The following is a 24488-nucleotide window of genomic DNA, read 5'->3' as shown; positions in this document are numbered from 1 at the left end:
TCAAATAAATAAAGTTCATTGAAAGCATGTTCAGGTTTGTCCCTCAAGATAATTCAGGGAGCTAATATCCCATCATTCTTTGGAGTGCCATCCGTTGGCATATACTAAAATTAGGCAAGTGCTTTCCCTCGGTAAAACATAAAAAAATTTACTTTATGAGTGCGTCACTTACCCTACTGAGTGCTTATTGGAACTGAAGTTTCAAACAGCAAAAAACATAATGGCAGGAACGACTAATGAAAAAAAGTGGTCAGTATGATCGATTCACAGATATTTATTAACTAATCATTACTTATTGATTCTTTAATATAGGATCCCCCAGTCTGTTCTCTAGTAACTCATAATTATAGTCCTTCATTAGAAATTATTAGGAAAATACCTATTAACAATTCATCAATTATCAAGTCGTTACTGATTCGTCCCTCGCTTGGTTTTCTATGAACTAGTCATTAACTAATCATTAAAATTAGTTTAGGAGTTACAAATTAAAGGGATGGTTCGGAGTAATATAAAATTATAAATATAAACTATTTATTAATTTAAAACTTTAAAACTTATTTTTTAAAAGTAAGTGCTGTAGTACAACTGGAGACAGGTTACAATTGACGTGAGTTTGGAGACACTACCTTATTTAATCAGTCAATTAATAAATGTTTTTATTGTATCTTTTTTCGGTGTTGTAGTTTGTAGACGGTCCCTAAGCACTCGCCTTACTGCCGTCTCACCACCGGCTGCTCGGAGAGACCAAAGCCGTCAGGCAAGTGCTATTTAAATAAACTCCTGGTGTACTTACAAACTTTCCAATTCCTCATTTTATACAGTACAGAGTAAGGAACCTATTTGTACTACACTGTAGAAGTTTGGTACCATTCCTGGCATTATTTGTGGGGTGATTTACTAGTTAGCCTACACCTTTGGTTCCATTAGCGCCTGCACTAAGCCATTCGGCTGATAGCGCTAACCCGCCCAAGTCGGGGGTGTTTGGCTCAAAGTCATGTGTGAAATTACTCCGAACCATCCCTTTAACTAATGGTTCACTAGCAGTAAGTTCCTCATTTGTTCCTCATTCATTCCCTAGTAACTACTCAAACGTTTGTGTACATTATTGTAAAGTGTGTATTTGTAAGATAAAGAACGTGTTTCTTGTCACAAGTCAAATATTTTCAAAGGAAGTGCCACAAAAAAGTCAAGTGAGTCATCTCAGTTCTCAGAAAGCAGATGAGTGTGCTTGTTGTGCATGGACCAGAGACGTGTCGAGCGTTTGTTTCTGGTTTTAAAAGGTTGACACAGCTCTAGTATGCTGACATATGGAAGATCACACTTAATGTATGTTGAAGTGTTTATATCCTAAGCATAATTACTGAGTGGTTGGAAAAGCACAGAAAAAAAGTTGAAAGAAACGTGTACCTGAATAAGAAAATTAGAATAACATCATGCAACCTTTAAAATGTGTTTACCCCAAAGCTTAGTCAGTTTCATTTCAGTGGCTTTAAATGTGGGATGCTCTGGATCACAACATCAGCATTAATCCTCGCTTGTCAGCAGCAGCCAGAAACCTTCTGCAGGATCGGGATAATATCCCATAACTGCTGATTCAGAGGCTCAGTGTCTCTGTGTTCCAGATGTATCAAACAGTGATGGCTGCATGGAGCGGCCTCGTGACTCTATGACTCCAGGGTCCCATCTCATAACGCAGGATTACTAAATGCTTTAAATGTTGCTGAGTAAAACTTAAAATCCACCAAAAATCTGAAACTGGGACAGCCCCTTGACTGCTGTTAAAGGTACACTGTGTAGAAGTATTGTATTAGCTAAAATCAATGTCTTCATTCATAAATATGTCCTCATTGGTGTAAAAAGACATCTGCCAATGATCTGACTTATCCTCGTAAGCGAAGAATTTCTTTTCTGTATTTACATTGGACGGGCAAGTCCGAGGAGGCTTCCATGTCGTTCCGCCATTTTGAAAAACTATAATCCCTGAGAGGGACATAAAGCGCTAGCCTACCTGTCTAGCTAATCCACAACGCGTTTTCGTTCAGAGCCAGCATCACGTGACTGAAACAAGCTGAAACCGAGAAGATCAGTGAGAGGCGCTTGTCACTGCCCCGGCAAAGCCTGCACTGCGCTTTAGTTCATAATGGAGGATCATACTTATGCCGAGCCACAGGAGATGGAATCCACGTCGCCAAAAAAGCGAAAATTGGAAGACATGTTGTCATAGCTTCTTGGTACATAACGGCTACCGTAGTTGCAACACGCATTTGAAAAAGCGAGACGCTAGAGAGCATCGTTTGAATGCAAAATACAATTTCACCGCTAGATGGGAGAAATTCCTACATAGTGTACCTTTAATGTTCATAGTTAATAATGCTTTTGTGTTTGCTTTTCATGTTTTAATGTTTTCATGTTCTATTGTTATTTACATTAAAACAATTATAATGTCAGTCAAACGTAATCTGTGTCTTTTGATCACTGTCTGATCTCAACTGAGTGCTTATTGGAATTTATAAAACAGCTCCCGCCATCATAACACCAAATGATGGACAAATGTAGTAGGACACGGTGTCAGATCTCTGTAGCAGAGAGGGCCCCAGACATTTACGCCAAAGAGAATTAAGTCTAATTTTTCAGTAGATACACTTTGGCCTAGATTAATTCAAGATTTCTAGGAGGAAGAGCATGTGCTGTATCAGCATAATCAAAACATCAGACAACCACAGTGTTCCCTAAATATCATGTGAGGAAAGCTGCCAGATATTGTTGATCAATAAAACAAATCATTGTGCATTCCATTATACATTTAGCCTCATACTTAATGAAGCCACGCACGTGATGATTGTGACCCAGCTAACATTGACCTCTAATTTTAGAATCTGCTGAAAGGTTATGTAGACTTTGTATGGAGGCTCTAAACTGCTACCTGTACAAGACGCGTGTGTATCATCAGGGGCGTCGGACTGGGGGAAAAAAGGGACTGGGTACCCAGGGCCCTCATGTGAGGAGGGCCCAAAAAGATGCTAGAATGAATAGCTGTGGATGCGGGGAGGGGCCCATAGAAAATGCCTTTCTACAGGGCCCAGAATTTTGTGCTACGCCCCTGCGTATCATCATCAGCAACGGCAAGTCAGGCATCTAGATTTAGGTGAATCCTAAAACTCTACTAAAAAATTTTTTAGGGAAAATAAATGCTTGCTTTATTCTGCAGAATTATTCAATTTGCACTTGCAGTTGCTGATGAAAATACAAATTTTCTCCACAAAGCAATCCCTCAGAACAACAAAACTTGTATTCATGTGAAATGTATACAAAGAAATAACTATGTGGTTATAATTACATTGATATACTCTTATCAACCGATGATTGATAAAGTTATACATAATACATGCTGTACATACAGATTAAATCAAAAATATTAGCTATGTTACATGTTACATTACACTTTAAAAGGCTGACTTTGTATTTGTGATTTATGACTTTATTTAAGGCCATAACCACATCCTATTGTTATAACATCTGAGACTTTTGGTGTTACACTGACGTCTATGTGCATGAGAGATAACAATAGCTCTAATACGTTTGAACATTATATGACTTGTATAAAGTATAAAGTATATCTTATCTTATCTTAAATCTTTTTCTTACCCAACACCTACCTACACCTCTAAAAGCACCTGCTGTAGTGAAAGTCACAGTTTCCGCTCTTGCCTCTGTTACAGAAAAGAACTTTTGACAAATTTAGCAACAGCCAAAAAAAAGTGATTTGTGCAGCCACATTTCAAAACATGTTTCATTACATAACATGGGCAACAGCACCTGTAAGTGTAGATTATCAGCCATGATAGTGAGGCCTCTCAAAGGTTACATTAAAAAACAGATCAAAGCTCTTATTGGCTTCGTAAAACTGTTGCAGATTATTATATCTTACTGTGTTACAATGTACTTTTATATCTCAGATTCTGCCGTACCTTATCATTTGGTGTTTCATGTTACAAGACATGACAGGTAGGTTATGGAAATTACCGCAGTTGCACAATCAGGAGTTTATTGTACTTGTAGAATTGATACAAATGGAACATTTGCTGGGTTACAAAATTGTCTGTAAAGTAACTGTGACCTTGTAGTGCAGAGGTTTGTGTCTTGCTGTAAATGTGCTTATGTGTTATGTGTGTTGTCATTCTCGTCAGAGGAGTCTCAGTTTCCGTTTGTGTGCACTACCACTCACCTCTAAGCACAGTTTCTATTTCTCGCTGGACTTCTTGCAAGTTGTGTCCCCCTTCATACACACAAAACATTACTGCATACTTGCACCTCTACATCTTGAAACGTACCACACATACAGGTGTAAACACACATTTCACACTTAACATGCTTCTGCTGATCTTTCCTTGCTGCTCGGTGAAGGACACAGGTCGAGTTTGTAACCACACAGATCCACCGCACAAGTAAACATTCTTCTGTCTTTCATGCTGCCACAAGATGAGATGTTTTTTCCTGTGTGACATTTTAATGTTGACTCATACAGTGTCTCTCAGTCAGGCAACTTTGTCTTGAGTTATGAAGTTTAAACTGTTGCTTGATTTACAGCGTTTGCATTAGTGAAAACATGCACTCGGCTCAACTTGGCACCGGTAATAAATTATCATACTGTTTTTTAAAAGGTTGTTTCTTCTTGTGTGGTTAACATTTACTTTGACTTGTTAAGTTAAAAAAAAAACATTGAATTATCCTGTGATTATAATAAAAACAACAGTGTGTCACGCAAAAGCCACACATGACAAATGGACTGATTTGATGTGGGACTGAAGCTTTGGGCTACATTGAACCACAGAAAATGATAATGGAAACAGTAGAACTTCCTTGTTGTGATGTTATCACTTTTACAGTAGGGCACTGTTAGGGCACGTTTACAGTAAGACCCACTTACTGACTCATGTCATCAACTGTTTACTTTCAGTAATCCACATAATTCCAGTGCTGCTATGCTGCTCATCAATCGCCAAAGTGTGAAGCTGCAGCTAAGATATAAGTAAACAAAGAGTCAGCCCTTCTCAACTGGTACGCACTGGTTTGAACTATTTGGATATTTAGATCACTCAGACATTTCTCCCTAACTTTTCTCCTTTAGTTAAAAGTATAAAATCAGACTGCCACTGCAAGGACACCCTACTGTATCTACCTAATTTGGGGGTACTCTTGTATTTCCTGTTCATTTTTTGGGACATTAATTAAAGAAGAAACACGCAATATTAAAAACTGAATTTTTTTTTTGCTGTGTCTTGTCATGGCTCGGTGGTGATGCCCCAAAACCACTGCATCCTGGTATTCTGAAAATAATTTCACCAATGAAGAAAAAAGGTTAAAAAAAAAGAGGAAAAAATCAACAAGAAAAAAGGAAATCAAAAAGTAAATTACTAATCCCTAATATTGTTTTATTCATATAGACACAGAATTACAGTTAATATGATCACAATACATATTATTTATCTTATATGGCAAGTTAACCCTGCCTTTTTTTTTAAACTAATCATCACTTTGTACAAAAATACTGTATAAGAAATTACTGAAATTAAAGAAGACATATTTACATTAAAAAATACTGTACATGTCAGGGCCTCTTGTCAGTACAATCCAGTTCTGCTTTATTGCCACTAAAAGACAAGACATTTGTACTTCTCTATACTTTCAGGGTTGTGTTATGTATTTTTTGTGCCAGTTGTGACAAACTGTTCATTGGCAGTGCAGGTGTTCCCATGTTTGTACCTTTTAGCAATTTATAGACTTTATTGTCTTAACTGTCTTTCAGCCAGACACACGTAGGGCCAGAAGAGATGAGAGAGAACATGCTGAGTTGCAACATTGCTTCTCATGCATAACTTTCTCCTTAGTGGTGCAGAGAGATTGTGGAGTTTCAGGTTGCTTGCTTGCGTGCTGACATCTTCAGCGTCTGATTGTTCCACGCATGTCCTCATAAACATCATTTGTGGTGACGTGCCTCGGTTTCTTTTTGGTGCGCTTTTTGGTGGTTTTGATCTGGTAACAACAGATATTGTTTTCAACATGTTAGATGTAGGGCTATTACACAATAAGTAGTAGGATTATTATTCAGTATATTTCTTGCAACTTCTCTTTATTGAGGCTTTTTGTGTTTAGATCGTTTCTTATAAAAAGTGTCATTTTAAATGACATACATTCTCCTTTTTTTCCATTTATATCATCATATATTATACTTTATATCAACTTATATATACTGTTTATATGTGGTACACACATGTATGTACTGTTGAACTGTATTGTACAATAGCAAGAAGCATTTCATTTAATTCAATTCAACAGCACCACACACTGAAGACCAAATGATAATGTAAATATGTGTACACACACACACACACACACACACACACACACACACACACACACACACACACACACACACACACAAAAACAGAATAACAGAATTCAGATTCAACATTCTGCTAAGCAATACCTTGGTCGCATGCAGCTTTGCACCATTATATTGTGTAAAAGTGACTCTGACAACAAACCTCAGCTTTTAAAGTAAAAGAATAAATTCCACAAATGATTTGACTATGTGTGTTTATCAGTTGAGTACTGTTGAGAATAACATGGAACATGGAAAACGCCCCCAAGATTCCATCAGAGTTTGTGAGTCATAGCCAAGTACAATCAAATACAGAAAAACACACAAACACACACACACACACACACACACACACAAACTAAAACACATGGGTACCTTAAAGATGAACCATATGAGGAAGGATATGATGATGCCAAGCAGTAGCGCAACACAGATCACAACAATTACCAGGAACAGAGAATTTTCTTGTGGGTCACATGCTGAATCTGTAATTAATGGACAGTGTGTGGACACTTTTTACAGTGAAAATATGGCATGGCAATGGAGTCAAAAACAGTCTCATTTGCAATCAAGCAAATAAAGCATGAACGCAATTTCTATTAGATAAGTCAATGTAAATTTAGTATGCATCAGAAACTTTACGGTGGTAAGTGAAATCCCTGGACTGAAATACAATTGGTCAGTTAACGCATTAGTTAGTTACATCCTAAGCCTACTGTTACATGTCCCTGTTGCTGTATGTATGTATTTTTGTTTTGTGAGTATACATACCCTGCTGAGGCCCACCTGTCACCACCAGGAGAACAGACCCTGTGCCTTTCATTTCCAGGTTTTTACTGGACACCAGGTCAAACTTCTTGTACACGCACCAGTACGGTCCTGTGTCATCAGAGGTCAAGTTTTTGATGAGAATGTCCACATTGGGGAATACTCCATTTAGCTGAAGTCTGCCCATGAATTCTTTGTGAATGGTGTTTTTTTCTGGGTTGCCTTCTTTGTACAAAACTTCATGCTCCTCACTAAGACCCTTTTTCAGACTCAGGTACTCTTGGTCTGGTTTGGAAGGTCTGCACTGGATAGTGACTGCTTTCCCTAATTCTCTCCATACCACTTCACTGCTCACTACATAGAGAAAGACACAAAAAAAAACGTTATTTTGTTTCATCTCACTTTACATTTGATAAAGCTCTATGAATAACATTACAATAATTACTACCAAACACATTTGTTTCATTCTTAGCTGTTATACGTGTAACCAGTCTTACCTAGGCCACTCCGGGCTGGGCTGGAGACGATGGTAAGGAGGGTTATGAGCTTTAACCAGACAGCAAACATGCTGAGAGTGACTGTCACACAAAGGTGGTGCACTTGAATTCCGAAGTCTTCAGTAGGAAATGTGTTTTCACCCACACCACCAAATTAGACTAACAGCAACATGTGACCTACATCAAGCGTTTAATGTGGGCGAGAAGACAGACAGCTTAGATACACTGTAATGTAGGCTTACATTACACATTAACACTTGTGTGTTAGACTGTTTTAATCCCTCTCTAAAATGGAGCTACAAAGATTAACCGATTATGGTAGTTGTCAACTATTAAATCAATTGCCAACTATTTTGATAATTGATTCATTGTTTTGTGTCATTTTTACAGCTTCTTCTATGTGAATATTTTCTATTTTTTTCACTAGGGAGGCGACGAATTCAGGGATGCATGCTGGGTGGGCAGCCAATTCAAATGCAACTGATGGAACTGAACAAGTAAGCTACGGTAATGCACTAGTTCTTCCAGATGACAATAAGACTGGGCATGAAGCAGTTGCCTTTTTCAAGAGCGATAAATATAAGTGCAGTGGAGTAAGAACATTTCTTAGATCTCCAACTTTACAAGCAACCAACTGAATGAGTGTAAAAAACACAAAACAGTACCATCACAGCAGTACAAAATAGTAGAAGAGAATGAAAAGCGACCCTTCCCCTTCCCCGAATACCAACAACAACCTCAGAATGTACCCCCTGACACTGCATGTACCCCCTAACACTGCAGTCCCAGGAAACACAAAATAAATACAGTTGTTCACAATGACACAGGACATGTCATGTGATTCCCTTGCATTTAGCCAAAGACTACAATAGACAAACTGTTTAAATGTGTCTTATTTGAGAAAAAAATGACATATTAAATAATGTATTTTAAATATTTCAAATACACAAATTCAAGCCCTTAAAGTATTTTGTTACAAATTACAGTATATTCTGAGCAAATCATATACAGAAGACATTGGAGATGTGCTAAACTAATGCCATGTTTTCACTAGTAGTGGAAGGAACCACTCTACTAGCTCAGTATACAGTATTTCACCACATGGGCTGTGCAGGAGAGACAAAGGATGGTTGTCAGCTTCAACCAGACAGCAGACATGCTCACAGTGATTGTAGGATAAGTTTCACATAAATATATAAATCCTTAACAGGAAGTGGTTTTGAAAATGTTCGCCTCAGGATTCTTGACCAAAAGTCAAGCAAAAACAACATGAGAAACTCACGTGTTTTCTCAGAGGTCGCATTATGCAACATGACCCCACACAAATTGCAACAAAAACTGTTTCCACTCATCTAGTCTCATAAAAGTCTCCTCTATCACATATAAAAAGTCCTAAGAAATCCAACTGGTGGAAAGTATTGAAAAATGTTGACACTACAGGTGAATCGGGAAAATATTTGAACTAACAGATATCAGCATGACACTTCCCCCAGTTGATTACTTACATTAAGACAATATTTTTTGGTATTACAAGTTTTCTGAACTTTTATGTTTCATTATGCAACATTAGGCATTGTCTAATTAAATATGTGCTAATTTGCATTAATAATGGTGTTTCAGTATTTATCAACTTGGACCCCATTTTCCCATGCATTGGTGTCTAAGTGACAAATGTGAACCAAACTCTTTTGAAATCTGTGGTCCAGTATTGAGTAAGAACGCTGTAACCAGCAGCCACAGACCAAGAGATTGAGATTGAGAACGAGCTAGCATGCTAGCGCTAGCTCGTGGTTAGCCCCCTAGGCCCCTCGTCTCGGCTAGTTATTATTATTATTATTATTATTATTATTATTATTATTATAGCATTTTAGTGTGTTAGCAATTGGAAAAGAACTATAATACTGAAAGTGAAGTTGAACACTAGACTGTTGTTCATTAGACCTCTCTAAAGCATCAGACAGAAAGGAAATACATTAGCACTGGTTGATATGTTTTGTAGAGCTTGGAGTACATATTCTACACCGAAAGTAGGTCAAACGTGTAGTGTCAGCAGAGAGTGGGAGGCGTCTGTTTGATAGTGTTTGCACTGCCCTCTAGTGGCAAAAGAACAAACATGTCTGAGTGTAAATTTAGTTCTATGCCTAAAACAGCAGGTTATATAGGCTACAGGATATTTGGGTAACACTTTACTTTAACCCCCACATTTAGCATGTATAAGCAATATATACACATTTCATAAATGGATCAACACACTATAATGTAGTCATTATTAACATATATATGATAAACAACTCCATATGTAGGCACCAATAAGCTGCTGTGTAAACAATAATGAATGACAATAAAGTAAAACACAATTGTAATAATATAAAATATGTTTTCATAGGAGAGGTTATAATTATTGACATATACGGCATATTAAAACACTAATACAATCCCTTATATCCTGCTTAAAACTACATTACAGTCTGTGGGGGATTAAAGTATGTCTTACCGAGTCTCGGTACCGAGATCAAATAAGGCATAAAGTGTGGCATACAGTGTAACTGTGATTCTGAAATTCAGTCAGGCTTATGATCAGCCCATCTCTCAGTTAATCATGTAGAGTATGAAGTGACAAAAAAAACAAAATAAATACAGCATCTTACCAAAAGAATATCCTACTATATATTAAGGACACAGTCAGTCATGTACTGATTGCTCGCAAGTTTTTACAGTTTTATAAGACGATGACCAATAAAGCTGGAGCTGAAATGACCTCAACAGACTGCATTGAGTTATCACTGTCCTGAGAGAATTGTAAACTCAACATCAATCACATCAATAAAGGCTTTCACTGTCGTTGGAGATAAATTCAAAAACTACACCCACCCCCGTTGCTCTCTCTACCTCCCTGTGGGACAGATAAAAAATGGTCCCTGTCCATCCCACTGCTCTTCTCTCCATCAACCCCCTCCTCCAGTCTCATCCGGTTAAGGAGGTACAATGTGAGCCAGAGCAGACACTGCAAGGAGGGCTTTTTAGGCTCCATTTGTTGCTACGGAAACGGCCTTGTCCATTTGCTAACCAGTGCTTCCTGTTCAGGGCTTCTGGTGGGTGGGAAGCTTTTTATTTTTGAGACTGCAAGATAATCTGGAGGCTCTGTCTGTGGTCACAGAGAGGACAGAACAGTAATGGAACAGGAAGATCATTTCTTTAACATTTTGTTTCTTAATATAACAAGATCATTATTTTGGTTGTGGGTTTATAATTTTAGGAGAGACGTAATGCTGTCTTCTGGTGTTAGGATACTGAGCAACATATAAATGGGTTATTTCTTCCTAAAATTCTCCTTTCTCCTCCTGCTTAGTTGCTGAGTCAGTGCAGTATGACTGAATGGGAGTATTGATTGCCTGATTGCTTGCCATGTCACTCAGAGATGACTCACCTCGTTTCCTTAATATGTTTCCACGCTCTCGTATCCTTTTCCTCTTCCAAGATCTCCTGGGAACACACATGGCCTCATCTGGAGTGCACATGGTTTAATGGCCCTGTCAATAAATTGAAGTTGCAAATGAGCAATGTTGCTTACACATTCATCACTGACATCAGTAAAATAACTTGCCATATGGCTGTGGGGGAGGAAAATGGTAATCTCCTGTCTCTCTGGAAAAAAGGATGATTGGGGGGGGATCTGTTTCTTATGTGATTTTACTGATTAGCTGTTGACCAGGGCGACAAGAGCAAACTGCAGTGTTTGCAAAGTGCATTTGGTTCTACAGACAACAAAATGCAATTGTACACCAAACATTTTGAACTCAAAATGAACGCCGGGTATAACTATTCACTCGTTTCTTGTGTGTTTGCATGTACATAAGAAAAACATTGAGTAAAGCACCAGAGATCCATTCTGACTATGTGTCTAAAAGATAGACTGCATAAAATAGGTCTAAAGGTATAATACAAGGCACCTGCCTTTCCCTGTGGGTACAGCACTTACTGAAAACAAGCCTTCATTGAGTGCCCGCCAACATCCTGGCGTTTCTCCAGGGCAGGAAGTTCTTTTCCTGAACTTAAGTGACCTCTGCATGCCTTTCAAGGCAGATGAGGGCTTAAACACACCGCTGTGCCACAGGGTTTGGCTCTGAGCTCAAGTTGTAGCCCAAGAGGCAGAGAGAAAAGCCACTGCTACAGACATATGGAGCATGCACAGTATTTTTGGTAAAGCCCACGGTGAGCAATAAAATACTTGGATGCTGAGGGTCAGCACAACCTGTCAAATAACCCATTTCTGTCATTCCATGTTCCAAAGAGTGTGTTATCATTGCTGAAAGATCCTTCAGCTTCGCAGTAAGAGGCTTATAAAGAGTCAACAATACACAGCCATTCAAACCAAAGTCACAGCGTAAAGACAAAATTACTGTATAATAGGGTCATGAATAATCAGGTGATATTTTTGTATTGGGAGAGCCTTTTTGCATTTCACAAAGACTGAGGGATAGGCACGTTCACCTTTCGATCATTTTTCCATCTTGAGATTAATCTTGGTTGAATACAGTTCACTAATTTAAAGACTGAACTGAGATTAATGATCAATAGTTACTTCATGGGGTTTATTTGAGAATCCATTTATTTGATATCTTGAACATCCAAATAAGCATTACTCTCTAACCTCTGCCACACATTCAATATAGCAACTATAGCTTCCATGCTGTTATTAGTCATGCTAATGATGTAGGGGCATTGCTCTCTCTGGCTGTAATAGTTGAGTTATTTGCATATCTTGCACCAGGTACAGGTGACAGTTTCTCAAATGTTCCTTTTGTATTTCACAATAAGGGCAGGAGAACAAGTCCTGAATTGTAATTTTGAAAATTATAATTGGATAGAAAGACACATTTGGTTGGTTGCTTATTTGTCTACCAGTATCTATATACAACTATTGTCATGATTCATCACCATTTGTGTAGTTTGTGACTCAGGATTAATTCTCAAAATAATCTTTAATCTATAGAGAACTATGATCTATAAATATTTGAGAATATGAAAGGAGTTAATATTGGAATTGTCAAAGAAAAACAAACCAACAGATGACGGTAAAGAACGATTGGTGTACCGTATTCCCTTTTCCTAATGTTGCTCAAGAAGGCAAACATGCTCAGACAAGCACTTCCAAATAAAGCCATCTTCGAGAAGTGCTGTTAAGATTATTTTTCCTGAGTAACATTACATCTTGCATGAATCACTTCACCTTTTGAATCTGACTTTTGTTTTAAACATCCTAAGAGTCTCAACAAAACACAATGTCCATCTTAAATCAGAAACACTGTAAAGAGAGCCAAATATCCAGCATATGATGTCATGAAAAGGCAGTTTCTCTTTTGGCAGAATTGTAGGCCGCTTTTGTGATTACTTTGGCTGGGCAGATATCCAGTCTCTGCTCTCAACGGCAGCAGTCTTCAGGCTCCACCTCACTGTACGTAAATAACATTCAGCTCTATGTGTTGAGACATTCATGCACAATAGATTTTATACTTTATGCCTTTATCTACAGTCTTTTATTTATGTCCCTTCTAAACAGAAATATTCAGTCTAGCAAAATCAAATATTCTTACGATACTATTCTTTTTTGCTATATAAAAAAAGAAAAGTCAGCCACAGCAAATTCATATCAATCTTTATTGTATTTAGAAATCCACGCATCAAATCTTTATTATTTTTTCCTTTACCATTTACAACAGGGAAGAATGAAGGACAAGCTAAACGTCATGCCTTTTCCAGCAGGCGCGATGCACTACAGGATGGCCTGAAATGGAAGAGGGGGAGAGCGATACATAAAGTGCTTTTGTCAACAGTTTTCTTCTTTTAATAGAAAAAAGGATCAAAACAAAAGGTTTGAGGGTGGAGGGAGAGGACACATGGGCCCATGGACATGACAGCGTGAGTGCATGTGAAGAAGGGAAGAAGGTGACAAGTTGATGAGGAGGAAGAAGAGAGTGGTGGGGGGGGTATTTATCTTTAAAGCGTTTGAATGAAAAACAACAGCAAGTGGTTTCAACCCAGGATGAGGCTGGACTTGCCACCAGGGGGGTTTCTCCGGCCGCCGGCGGCAGCGTTGGCACCTCCCGACGGGGCAGCGGGCTCTGTTGTCTCCTTGTGCTGCTCTGGCTCCTCTTGCTCCACCTCCGCATTGTCAGGACACTCTACAGATGCAACAAAAAGACAACACATTAATCCAAAGCGTGCAACAGTGGCTGTTATTTAATGAATGCCATCACAGACGGTTTCTGGATGACAGTATATGTGAGTAGGGCCAATCAGCTAACATGTCACAGTAAAACACCATGTTTATCTGGTAAAACACACTCTGGAAGCTAATTATAGTAGATGGCATAACATATTCTCAACAGTACTGCCCTGCAAAAGGCAGAAAGCGTCAATTAAAGAAAAGCCAAAGCTGAGACAAAAAAGGGGCTAAGGCTTTTCAGGGTACACTGGTAAACTGTGGAACAGATGGGTAGAATGTAATGGCTTCATTTTATGCATTTTAAAACTGATTATTTCTTAACTTTAACAACTTTGACATGGACCAGATAAGACCTTAAAACAGCACACTGCCTTTGGAAAAACTACAGGGAACATGAACGGAAAACAGCATCAAAACAGAATGTGCTTTTTCAGCTTTACATCTACCATTTGTTAATAACGACCTTCAAAATCAATACAGTACATTCATTTACCATTTAAAATATGTAATTTAAGAGTAGCTACTGCTACCAAGATGTTTTTAGCAGATGGGGTTAGCAGTCTTGCTTTGCTGAAATTATACATTAATGAAAACTGAAATGTTTATGTTCGTACAAATGGCAACGAGTCATACTCTGGTCTTAACTAAATGTTGACTTAATATGTAGTCACTGCAAGAGTTAAGCGAGCAAGCCAGTTCTGTAATAACGTCACAGTGCTGAAGCAGCCCAAATGCTCGTTGTCAATTAGTGCCTAAATTACTGTAGAATGTGCAAATTCACGGGGACTTTTGACTTAAAATGTCACAAATAAGGGTAACGCAGATTTTAAAATCTTTTAGGCAGAATGGACACTGAAATATTCTGGGCTTGATATTAGATCAAGTGGCGGGGCTGCTATGACAGCTGCATTAATTATAGTTTTACAAAACTAGTGCCAGAAGCTCACATATTTTAAACTCTTTGGGCCAGATTTACGAAGGCTTTTCCGCCTGTGTTTCAGGTGCCGATTTGATGCATTCTACCCCAAACGTGAGCGGTTTACAAAAATAGTATTAAAAAATAAATAAAGTAGTTTATATGCAACAAATATATATTTTTAAATATAAACAGAAATAAATTAACTTAAATAAATGTGAATAGAAATTTAAAAAAAATGCTTAGAATTATTCTTTAATATTTAGTTATCTGTGTACATTTCCACATTTATTTATTTTTCTAATTACTTTTTATGGCACTCCTTTGACACAATTTTCTTCCCACTCCTGGCTACCTTTTTCCTCTGTAAAATAAGCTGGTTTTTAAAAAGAACTATATGTGAAGAAATAGACGAGCTACACCGTGTTAATAAACTGACTGAAGTCCTCAATATTTTTCATTCAAACGTTAATACACATTACACATAAACATGCTTCAAAGTGCACACACATTCCAATCACATTCAACAGCATGGCATATAAGCGAGCTTTGATTTTTAAATGCTCATATAGGAGGTGTGTTCAAACCCTCCATTATCTGAGGAGCCAGCCCCTCTCTTACAAACACGCACCTGGAGGTTAATAAAAAGCTCTTAATACTAAGTGAAGCCTGCTATCAAAGAACAGCTGCTTGACTACAGACCATCACGCCATCATGACAAGGAAAAACCACATCAAAGAGATTGCGTGATGTTGACTTAGAAAGGGAGAACATGTGTACTGTATCCTAAAGTCACGGTATGCCAGCAGCACACGATATTTAGAGTCAGTGAAAGTGGAATTACCGGATCGGTTATAGTGTACCATGGAGCTATTCACTGAGTAATCTAAGTCACGCACTGCTGTTTAGACATAGTGAGCGTGTGACAGACACTTAAAAGCCTTTTTATAAACAGCTCAAGAATTCAGGATACTTACCATCATTTGCTGGTTGTTGGCCATTCACAACCTACAATCAAAACACAAGACAAGGATATCAGATATCCTCACTGAACCATATAAAAAGGTCTTCCTGTATTCCTATATCTGAATCGTATTACTTGTACTCTGACACTCTGTGACCTTGGTGTAGGAGGAAGTGTTGTTATTTAGCCAGAAGAGAAAATAATGTACAGAAGAATAATTCTTTCAGAACACCATCCAGAAGGCAATCGCTCCAACAGAAGCTTCTGCTAATACTGAGCTTTCTGACCCTTGAGATATTATACGTTTCTGGTAGGCAAGCCAGGTTTTTATTTACCCAGTGGATTATATCTCGTAACAGATATTCCGTTTCACTGTTTCTTTATACCACAGTTAAATTGCTAAATTAGAAAAGTCTATTCATGTCAGCAGGTGAAGACCGACGCATTCCCAGAATAAAAAAATTAAACCTCCACAGGGATTCTTAAGTGAGAAGTACCTCTCGTCTCTGGTTCCAGACCAAGGCTGCCCCTGAGTTGTGGATGGTGGTCAGTTCCGGTTCAGGGTTCTTGGGGAAGAGAAGAGGCTGCTGGCATCGTCTAAGTGGAGCTGAGGGCTCCCCACAGATGGTTCCTGCGGCTGCCCCAGCTGGGAGGGTAAGAGACAGACAGACTGAGCAACAAACTTATGAAAGACTAGAGCAGAGTGTATTTGTCAAGTCAGGTCAATTTTATTTGCATAGCCTAATATCACAAATTTGCCTGAAGGGGCTTTACAATATGTACAGCATACAAAACCATCTTAGACTTTTGTTTCAGATTTATATAAAAAAAAAACAACAACACTTTAAGGGGAAGACAATACATACATATACAAGCTGTAATGCCCATTTTATTTGTTTTTCTTTTTGGTCAATAGATTTTTATTGAAGCTAGACAGGAAACACAAAAGACAAATGAGAAAACATGACTCGGGCTTAAAAGCAGCAGAGTCATACCATATGGACACTAATCCATTTAGCCACAAAGCCCACGAGGCAACCATGCTCACCAAAAGATTCATCTTCTCCGATTTGACAAAACATCAGCTTTATGGGGGAATTTGACTGAAATAACATGAGACAAAAATCACTGAGAACCAACAGGAAACATCACCAAAGCCGCTTGTGCCAGATCCAGAAACGCAGTGGAACACTTCCAGGCAGACAACATGAATGCCAAAACTCGCATAACCCTGTAGCGCCTGTATTCTCCTTTATCAGGAAGAGCTTTAAAACCCAGTGTTTGGCCCACTGTGGGGAAGTACAGCCACATAAGGCAATAGCCCAGCTCTAGTCCAGAGGGCCAGGGAGGGGACAGACTGGGTCTTTGTTATGAGGGGAACAACGCCTGCTGAAGGAGAGGAAGAGCAGCCATTGTTGTTAATGGAGTGAAGTGAATTAGTCACTGTTGAGAGCCTTGATCCCTCAACAAGAGCTCCTTCATTACTGGCTCCACATTTCTGATTTCTGAGTCTGATCAATTATCTGAACAGAGGATTAAACCAGGTGCATGGGCTTGACAGTGATGCATTACGTTATCATCATAACAACACATAGCCTTCTACTTAACCGTATAGATCTCCTGGGTCCATGACACAGATGTATGATAACACTGACCTCACTGGTCAACAAACTTGAATGCAGAAACAGCAGTCATGCTGCTGCTGGTAGTGTTGGCTTCCTCTCTGATTACAGTGTTCCTCATGTGGCCAGAAGCTGAGGGCACTTGAACAAACCAACAGCTCTGGTATCTGAAAACCCTAAAATCCTGACATACAACCTGCCAAAGTCTCTGGCTGAATAAGAATATGCTTATGTGTCAGCAGAAACATCCACATCCGTACAGTCGAACTGACACAACAGTCATAACTCCCATTAGGAGATTTTTTTTAAAACCCCTAACCAACTATAAGAATTACTCCTAGTGGTAGCCATGAAGATACTTTATTTACCATCGCCCCAATACTATTAAAGTTAACGAAATTTCATTGATCTAAGCATTAAAAGAGAACACTTGAAAAACTAAAAGATATCTTTCAAGAACTAATGTCCCAGTCACTTTGGATAAGCCATAAAGTTGCTGTGAACATTTTCATTGGAAATACTTTCAATGGACTAAAATAGTCCCTATAAAACTGTTCAGTGAGGTCTACAGATTATGCAGAGTAAAAAGGACATTGTCTTGACATTGCCTGAGGCTGCCAGTGCCCGGTGGTCTAAAATGCGTACTACTTAAATGCAACATCTGTACTTCGAATGGAAGGAACTTTGTAGCATTCCCCACCTCCGCATCCTGTAATTTCATAAAATGGCAAAATGCAACGTTGTCTTCCAACCTCTGTTAGTGTACACAATGTTGCAAGAGAATGTCTTATTATCACAAGGGCTATACCAAGGGTGACGCATGGATACGTACTGCAGGACAGTATTCACAACAAAGGCATATTTAAAAAGGATCTACTCTGGACGCCATGCCAAAGCAAACAAACCTGTTCATCTATACTAGGAGGTCATACCCAGGCCAGACAGATCACACGATGCTTATAAAACCTGTTAAAAAAAAAAAAAAACATCCTGCTCATTAAGGCAGAAACAAACATCCTCATCCAGTTGTATCCGTTTGAGTAGGAATACTATGAGGAGGCTCCCCTGAACTTGACCTAGACCCAAGTGAGACAATTACTTTTACTGTCAGCAGCTGCTGCCCATAAAGGTCAGAGGCTGAAGTAAGGGTTTTAGGGTAAATTCTTCATTGTCCACACATCCAGACAATTTGATACACCATGTAAACCGTTTCCCACAAAGTGGCCAGTGTGAAAACATGTGATCCCTGGCATGTGAGTAACTTCACTGCACGAGCTGAAACTGAATCCTACTGCATTGAATCTTCCTCTTCACGCACTACATCAAATCTTTAAACCTTACCCAAAAACTAACTAGCTGGGTATAAATTCCCATCCCTAATTACAAGCAATAAAGATAATGCAGACTAAAGAGTGAATTATGTTTGGCTAACGTTTTACCTGGATTATTAAAAACATACTAGCAGGCAAAATGAGGTCAGACTTAGGGCGGGGACGGTTCGTCGATTACGTGAATGCGTCGACACAAATAATTTGCGTCGCCACGTGTAGAAATCTAAAAACAACATGGCTGCCTCCAGCAACAGCGCAAGTATGGATTCCTCGCAAGTTCAACAACACGTTGAGAAAAAGAGTATTTTACTCGTAATGCCAACAACAACAACGTGGTAGTCTGTAGACTTTGTAAAAAGCATCCCTGAGTCAGGGGAACAGCAGCAAAACACCGTAAGTTCTGCTCACCTTTTTGTCCCTTTCCCTCCCAAGTAGAGTTTAGATTCTCTGCCCGATCCCAAACTTGACAGACGGGTCGGGTCGATATTTCCCCTCACTATCCTCGGGCCCTTGATCAAGCATTTGTGTTTTTTTAATCATTACTTTATTAGCCTAATTGGGTGGGGAGAAAGCTATGCCTCTCCAGCTTCTGCCGTAGCTCTGGGTAGATGTCCTGCACTGACTTGACTGTGAGGTAAACTGTGCTAAATCGTGTCTCCCCCATCTGTAGCACTGTCTTTGATAATTGCGCAACCAGGCCACATTGTTTTAGATATCTCACAAGTCCTTTATAACGGCCCACGTATTAACAAATTGTCGGGTTAAAAATCGGGCTCTGGCTCATAATTTCAGTTAATGGGCCGGGCCGGGCTTGGACACGATGTGCACGGGCTCAGGCTTGATTTTTTTGGGGCCTGATCTAAGCTTTACTCCCAAGCATGTGCGATTATCAACATAGTGACATGGAATGTGTTCCCAGTAGTAGCCCAACGGTACGTTAGTCTGATTCGCTTTAACGCCCCGCTATGACTTAACATTAAAGCACCCATATTATGCTCATTTTCAGGTTCATAATTGTATTTTAAGGTTGTACCAGAATAGGTTTACATGGTTTAATTTTCAAAAAACACCATATTTTTGTTGTACTGCACCGCTCTCTCTCACTGCTGCAGATCCTCTTTTCAGCTGGTCTCTGTTTCAGCTACAGAGTGAGACCTCTTTTCTTCTTCTGTACTATCTTTGATTGCACTCGCACATGCGCAGTAGCTCAGCTGTAGATCATGTCAGCTAGCTAGCTCCATAGACAGTAAAAGAAAGGCTGTTTCGACAACTTCGGTCAGTTACAAGGCAGGATTAGCTGGGCTAGACTTCTAAATCAGGGCGCACATGTAAGTAGTTCTTTTGTAGATTATGGTGAACTTGTGTGTTGTAGCAGTGCTTTGCTATTGAGAACGAGGTAGCATGCTAGGAGCTAATGGTTGCGGTTAGCCAGCTCGTTTCGGCTTGTGACGTCACAAGCCGTGCTGATTTTGAACAGCTCACCCGGAGACTGAAGGCAGGACACATTCAGAAACCGTATCACTCAAAACAGCATGGATGGAGAGATTGATCAGAGTTTGTATGCGTGTGGAAGCACCAGAGACACAAAAGAACACCCCAAATCCTAGAAAAAGTGTTTTTTTCATAATATGGGCACTTTAAGCATCATCAGACGCTGTCAGTCAGCAGTGTTATTGTTTTGGTTTACCATCATCATGAGTGACCCAATCGATTACAGACGGTAATATTAGACACTCTGCAACTTGCCTTATGTTGGATTTATTTGATACATCGGATGTCATGTTGCTAGAATTGCATTTTTTTTTTTTTAACTGTAAGATTAAAAAGGGAGAAGCACTTGGATGTTAAACAATAGCTTATTCATTATTATACCTACTACTGTTAAAAAAAAGCAAATACAGGCTACTCTTTTTGCACTTGCTCTGTTTACTTTAAGTGACTTTATTTTGTGGTTGGCCTGACATACATCTGGCTTCAGGTTGCACTACACATTCATTTTACTTGAACAGTGCAGTGTTAAACAATTTTAATAAATAGAGATTTGAACCTTATTGAAATTTGTTTTGTGTAAATTGTTAATTGAGCAATGGGAAAAGAATCGCTAATTGGAAAATTAATCGTTAGATTAGTCGACTAATCGAAAATAATCACTAGCTTAATCGTTCAAAAAAAAGAATCATTTGGGACAGCCCTAGTCAGACTACTTTACATTTTTAATTCAAGCCTATGTGGCTGTAGGTTTGCAGTGACATTGACAACTCAAAGTCATTCACAGGTCTCATATGCTCTACTGCTGCATTTGATTGCCTTCCCTCGTGTGCTCAATAAAACTTCCCTAATGTCTATGCAAGGCCACACATTTCACCCATGGCACACATTTTTTAACTGACCTATTTCTTTCCGTTGAGGGCTGATCCTTATCCCCATCTAACAAAGCCTTGCTTCAAATTACCCTTAACTTAGCACTCCAGGGCTTTTTGGCTATTTCGCTTGTGGGATGTTCTTTCTGACAACCTAAATGGAAAAATACTTAATAACACTACAGTTGGTATCTTTTTCTCGCTCAAGTTAGAATAATTAAGTCCATGGTTCGTTTTGCTTACTTAAGGTTTCTGGTAGTTCTGTCTACTTTTACAAAATTGAACTTGCCCATACTATGCCCATCAGTGCTTATACGCCCTCCCTGGTGCATAACTCAAATCACTGTTAATGTTACTGTGTAAATCAAAACCCTGTTTTCATTAATTTGGCTCTGGTATTGCCACATGGAAAGTGAACTTAGATAGGTTAGAGTGATGTTAGATTGAGTTACTGGGTGGATTGTTCCTCCGATGAGCATGCGGGTCCTCAGGTTCTGCAAAGATGTTGGAGGCCATCTTGTCCTTGCGGGGGGTTGAGTTGTCGTCCGTGCCGAAGGAGATGCTGGAGGTTCCGCCCGGCGGTCGTAGTACCCTGAGGAGCAACGATGCGATGATGGATTATAATGTCATTTTATTGACATCCTGCTCCCATCCACCACTCTCAGGCCAAACTAAAACACAAGGCCTTCATGTCACATGGTACTGATCAGCTCCACCCCAACCCTTTTATACACATACCACACACACAAAAACACAGACTACCAGCAAGGTCTCCGCTCTCTAAACCCCGGCTGTCAGCCTGTCACAATCTCTGCCCTGCAGCTGACTCTAGTCACATATAATAAAAGAGTTAGCTGGCTAGCTGCTGCCTCTCCTCAGCACAGATTCCTTTGCAGTGACACATGAGGGGTAGGGGTCCGTTCCTAGTAGCATTGTTATTCCATTATTAAATGAGTACAACAAATCGGATGCCCCTATTGGGTCAATATTACACAACAGAGGTGAAAAGTCTGATGTCCACAGCTGATATAGGTCACCTTATAGACTGTGCTGTGCTAGAACAATATACTGTAGAAGGCCTGCATACATCCCAATGCATGGTAAACAAAGCACCCTGCACCCTTTCCACCGACATTCCTTCCACCAAAAGCTGAACAAAAGGAACACGATAATGAATAGGGAAACCCTTTTTCCTCGCTGTGCTGAAGGACAGTTGAGGTGGACGAAAAAAACTGGTGTGTTTGCAGAGCCCCTGCTGGACCCCTCCCTCTTTTTTCAGCAAAGGCTTCTCTCCTAAGAGTCTCTGAAGCCACCAGCTGACACACTGAGCAGCTGTCCAAGGGCCAGGCAGGCAGATGGAGTCCAAAAAAACGACCCCACTCTCAAAGCAAAACTACAAAGAAAGCAAGAAAATCCACACTGGACTGTGGACAGCATTGGCGTGAATTTTCTCAATCAATTCTTGTACACACACACACATTAATAATCGTCACACTTGGCTGTGACAATAATGCCTAAACCAGACTTCACCTCCCAGCCAGAGAGGATGAGCTCATGCTTTCCACATGGATTGCGATGCGGGAAAAGCTTTTAACAGTCTGGCAGCAGACCCCACCCTAGAATGAAACTGCAAATAATATCAATGAAATGGCATTAATGTTTGGAAGCTGGAGGGCAGCTTCAAGCTGGTGGCGCTACTAGGCAGACATAGCCGAGATCCAAAGCCAAAGATGGCACGACGATAAGGCAGGGTGGGAGGCTTTTAATGGCCTACTAAGATTTTAGCCTAATTCTGCTCAAGTGGATGTTGTACGGATCCATTTGGTCGGCCAGCATCAGAAATGACCAGCAGCTCGTAAAAAGGTCTTTAAGAAGCAAAAGCAAAGAGCTGAGAAAAGATTTACAGGCTTATCTAGCGCAAAGCCCCCACCCAAGCCCCTGCATCATCCGAAAACAGCATGCGACTTCAAAACGCTTAATAGCTCACCGAGATTTGACATGCTCACTAAGCAAAGGCTAATACCAGTATTAACGTTACTAGTTTCCCCCAAATATGCCCTTAAACAATGACCCATTATTGAGGCAGCCGTAAATTAAAAAGGCATTTTCTCTGCATTGTTTTCACTGCAAAGGGGCAGGGATGCATCCAGACGAGACGCATCACTTACTGGAAAGCTATGACTGCGTGCTTCGAGGATGAGTGGCCCTCTTAAGGTGTTTTCCCATGAATATAAAGATTTAACGGATATTGTTCGCCAGACGAAGACAACGGCGTAGACATGTCTATTAAAACCACAAATGGGTTATGGGCATTATTCGAGTTTCTGGAAACTTCCATTCGCTCTAACCAACAATGAGCCATATCGGTGATAACGACATATGCAGACGTAAGGAATCTTCCTGCAATCAATCGCGTATCTGGACTCTCGCTCCTAAAGTCTACATTTTTTCCTCTATTGAAACATTGCTACAAAATCCACACTTAATAGATTAGGTACAAGATCGTTAGCTAGCTAGCAAATCCAAAGAACAGCACATTTAGAAATCACCACAGGAAAGGAGCTGGGACTTAGCCAACAAAAAAGTTATTTTGTAATCGACAACGGCTAGTTAAAGCCGACGGGCTAACGTTAGGTAGCTTTGACCATTTCTCCCCCCAGTATACAAGGAAATGGAAAACACCCCTTCGTGTCTCTTTTTTTTTTTTCCTTTCTTTCTCAAACTCGCATGCCTAGCTAATTAACATGATTCTACAAAGCCCAGACAGGCTAACCTAACTAACTTGTTTTAACGTTAGCTAAAGGCTATATGGTGCATCAGTCTCTCAATAAGATTAACTTAATTAGCAAGACTATGTGACAGTTTAGCTAAATCCAGAAAAATCCCTCGCCAGCCAGCAGCGGGCTAATGTTAGGTAGCAGGCTGCCTTTAGCAGAAAAGAGGCGTTTGCTAGCCGAGAGGCTTGCCCGCATCACACTTCTTTTGTTCCTCCGTGAAAGGATTTCAGCTCTTTTTACCTGGAACTGCTTTTAGAACCAGGTTCCATTCCTTTATAGGTGGTTGTTGTCGTCATTTTAATAGAGTATTTCGATGCCTCGGCGATAACAAATACTCAATGAGAAACTAATAAAAGCAGTCCTCCTCCTTCCCCGCAGAGCTGCGATGGGATGTAGACTCCACCCGACACTGACTGAACATAACGAAGACCAGATCCGTAGGTTCTGCGGTGCCAGCCCACGAGACCCATCCCACCAGCGTTCGACCCGCTCTGATTGGACAGAACATCACAGAACTCATCTCTTATTGGACAGAACCTCATCGATCGCCCTCTTGTTGGTGGCAGGTATCGGCTTCATGTCAGTGATCTGACAGTGTAGTCCACATCCCTGGGCTTTTTTTCTGCTATCTCTATTAAGCATTGA

At 39.8% G+C, this 24488-nt stretch overlaps 2 protein-coding genes and 1 long non-coding RNA gene across 3 annotated transcripts; 1 reads left to right on the top strand and 2 right to left on the bottom strand.

The window, feature by feature from the left end:
* The first annotated feature begins 692 nt into the window (after window positions 1-692).
* LOC144530694 (uncharacterized) lies at window positions 693-18251 on the top strand. Its single transcript, XR_013503142.1, has 3 exons — window positions 693-757; window positions 8075-8154; window positions 16230-18251. It is a non-coding gene; the product is annotated as an uncharacterized LOC144530694 (long non-coding RNA).
* On the bottom strand, window positions 5408-7808 carry LOC144530691 (uncharacterized). Its single transcript, XM_078270361.1, has 4 exons — window positions 7648-7808; window positions 7154-7504; window positions 6758-6867; window positions 5408-6033 (listed from the first exon to the last, which is right to left on the bottom strand). The coding sequence occupies exons 1-4, from the start codon at window positions 7715-7717 to the stop codon at window positions 5941-5943; spliced, it is 624 nt and encodes a 207-aa protein (XP_078126487.1). The 5' UTR covers window positions 7718-7808; the 3' UTR covers window positions 5408-5940.
* On the bottom strand, window positions 13652-24277 carry LOC144530692 (uncharacterized). The gene is made up of 5 exons (XM_078270362.1): window positions 24084-24277; window positions 21519-21658; window positions 16251-16399; window positions 15767-15797; window positions 13652-13829 (listed from the first exon to the last, which is right to left on the bottom strand). The coding sequence occupies exons 1-5, from the start codon at window positions 24137-24139 to the stop codon at window positions 13681-13683; spliced, it is 525 nt and encodes a 174-aa protein (XP_078126488.1). The 5' UTR covers window positions 24140-24277; the 3' UTR covers window positions 13652-13680.
* Window positions 24278-24488: the final 211 nt, after the last annotated feature.

This window comes from Sander vitreus, chromosome 15, assembly GCF_031162955.1.
Source record: "Sander vitreus isolate 19-12246 chromosome 15, sanVit1, whole genome shotgun sequence".
NCBI classification, from domain to species: Eukaryota; Metazoa; Chordata; class Actinopteri; order Perciformes; family Percidae; genus Sander; species Sander vitreus.
Note: the sequence above shows the minus strand (reverse complement) of the source record. Positions and strands in the feature narration are given on the sequence as shown.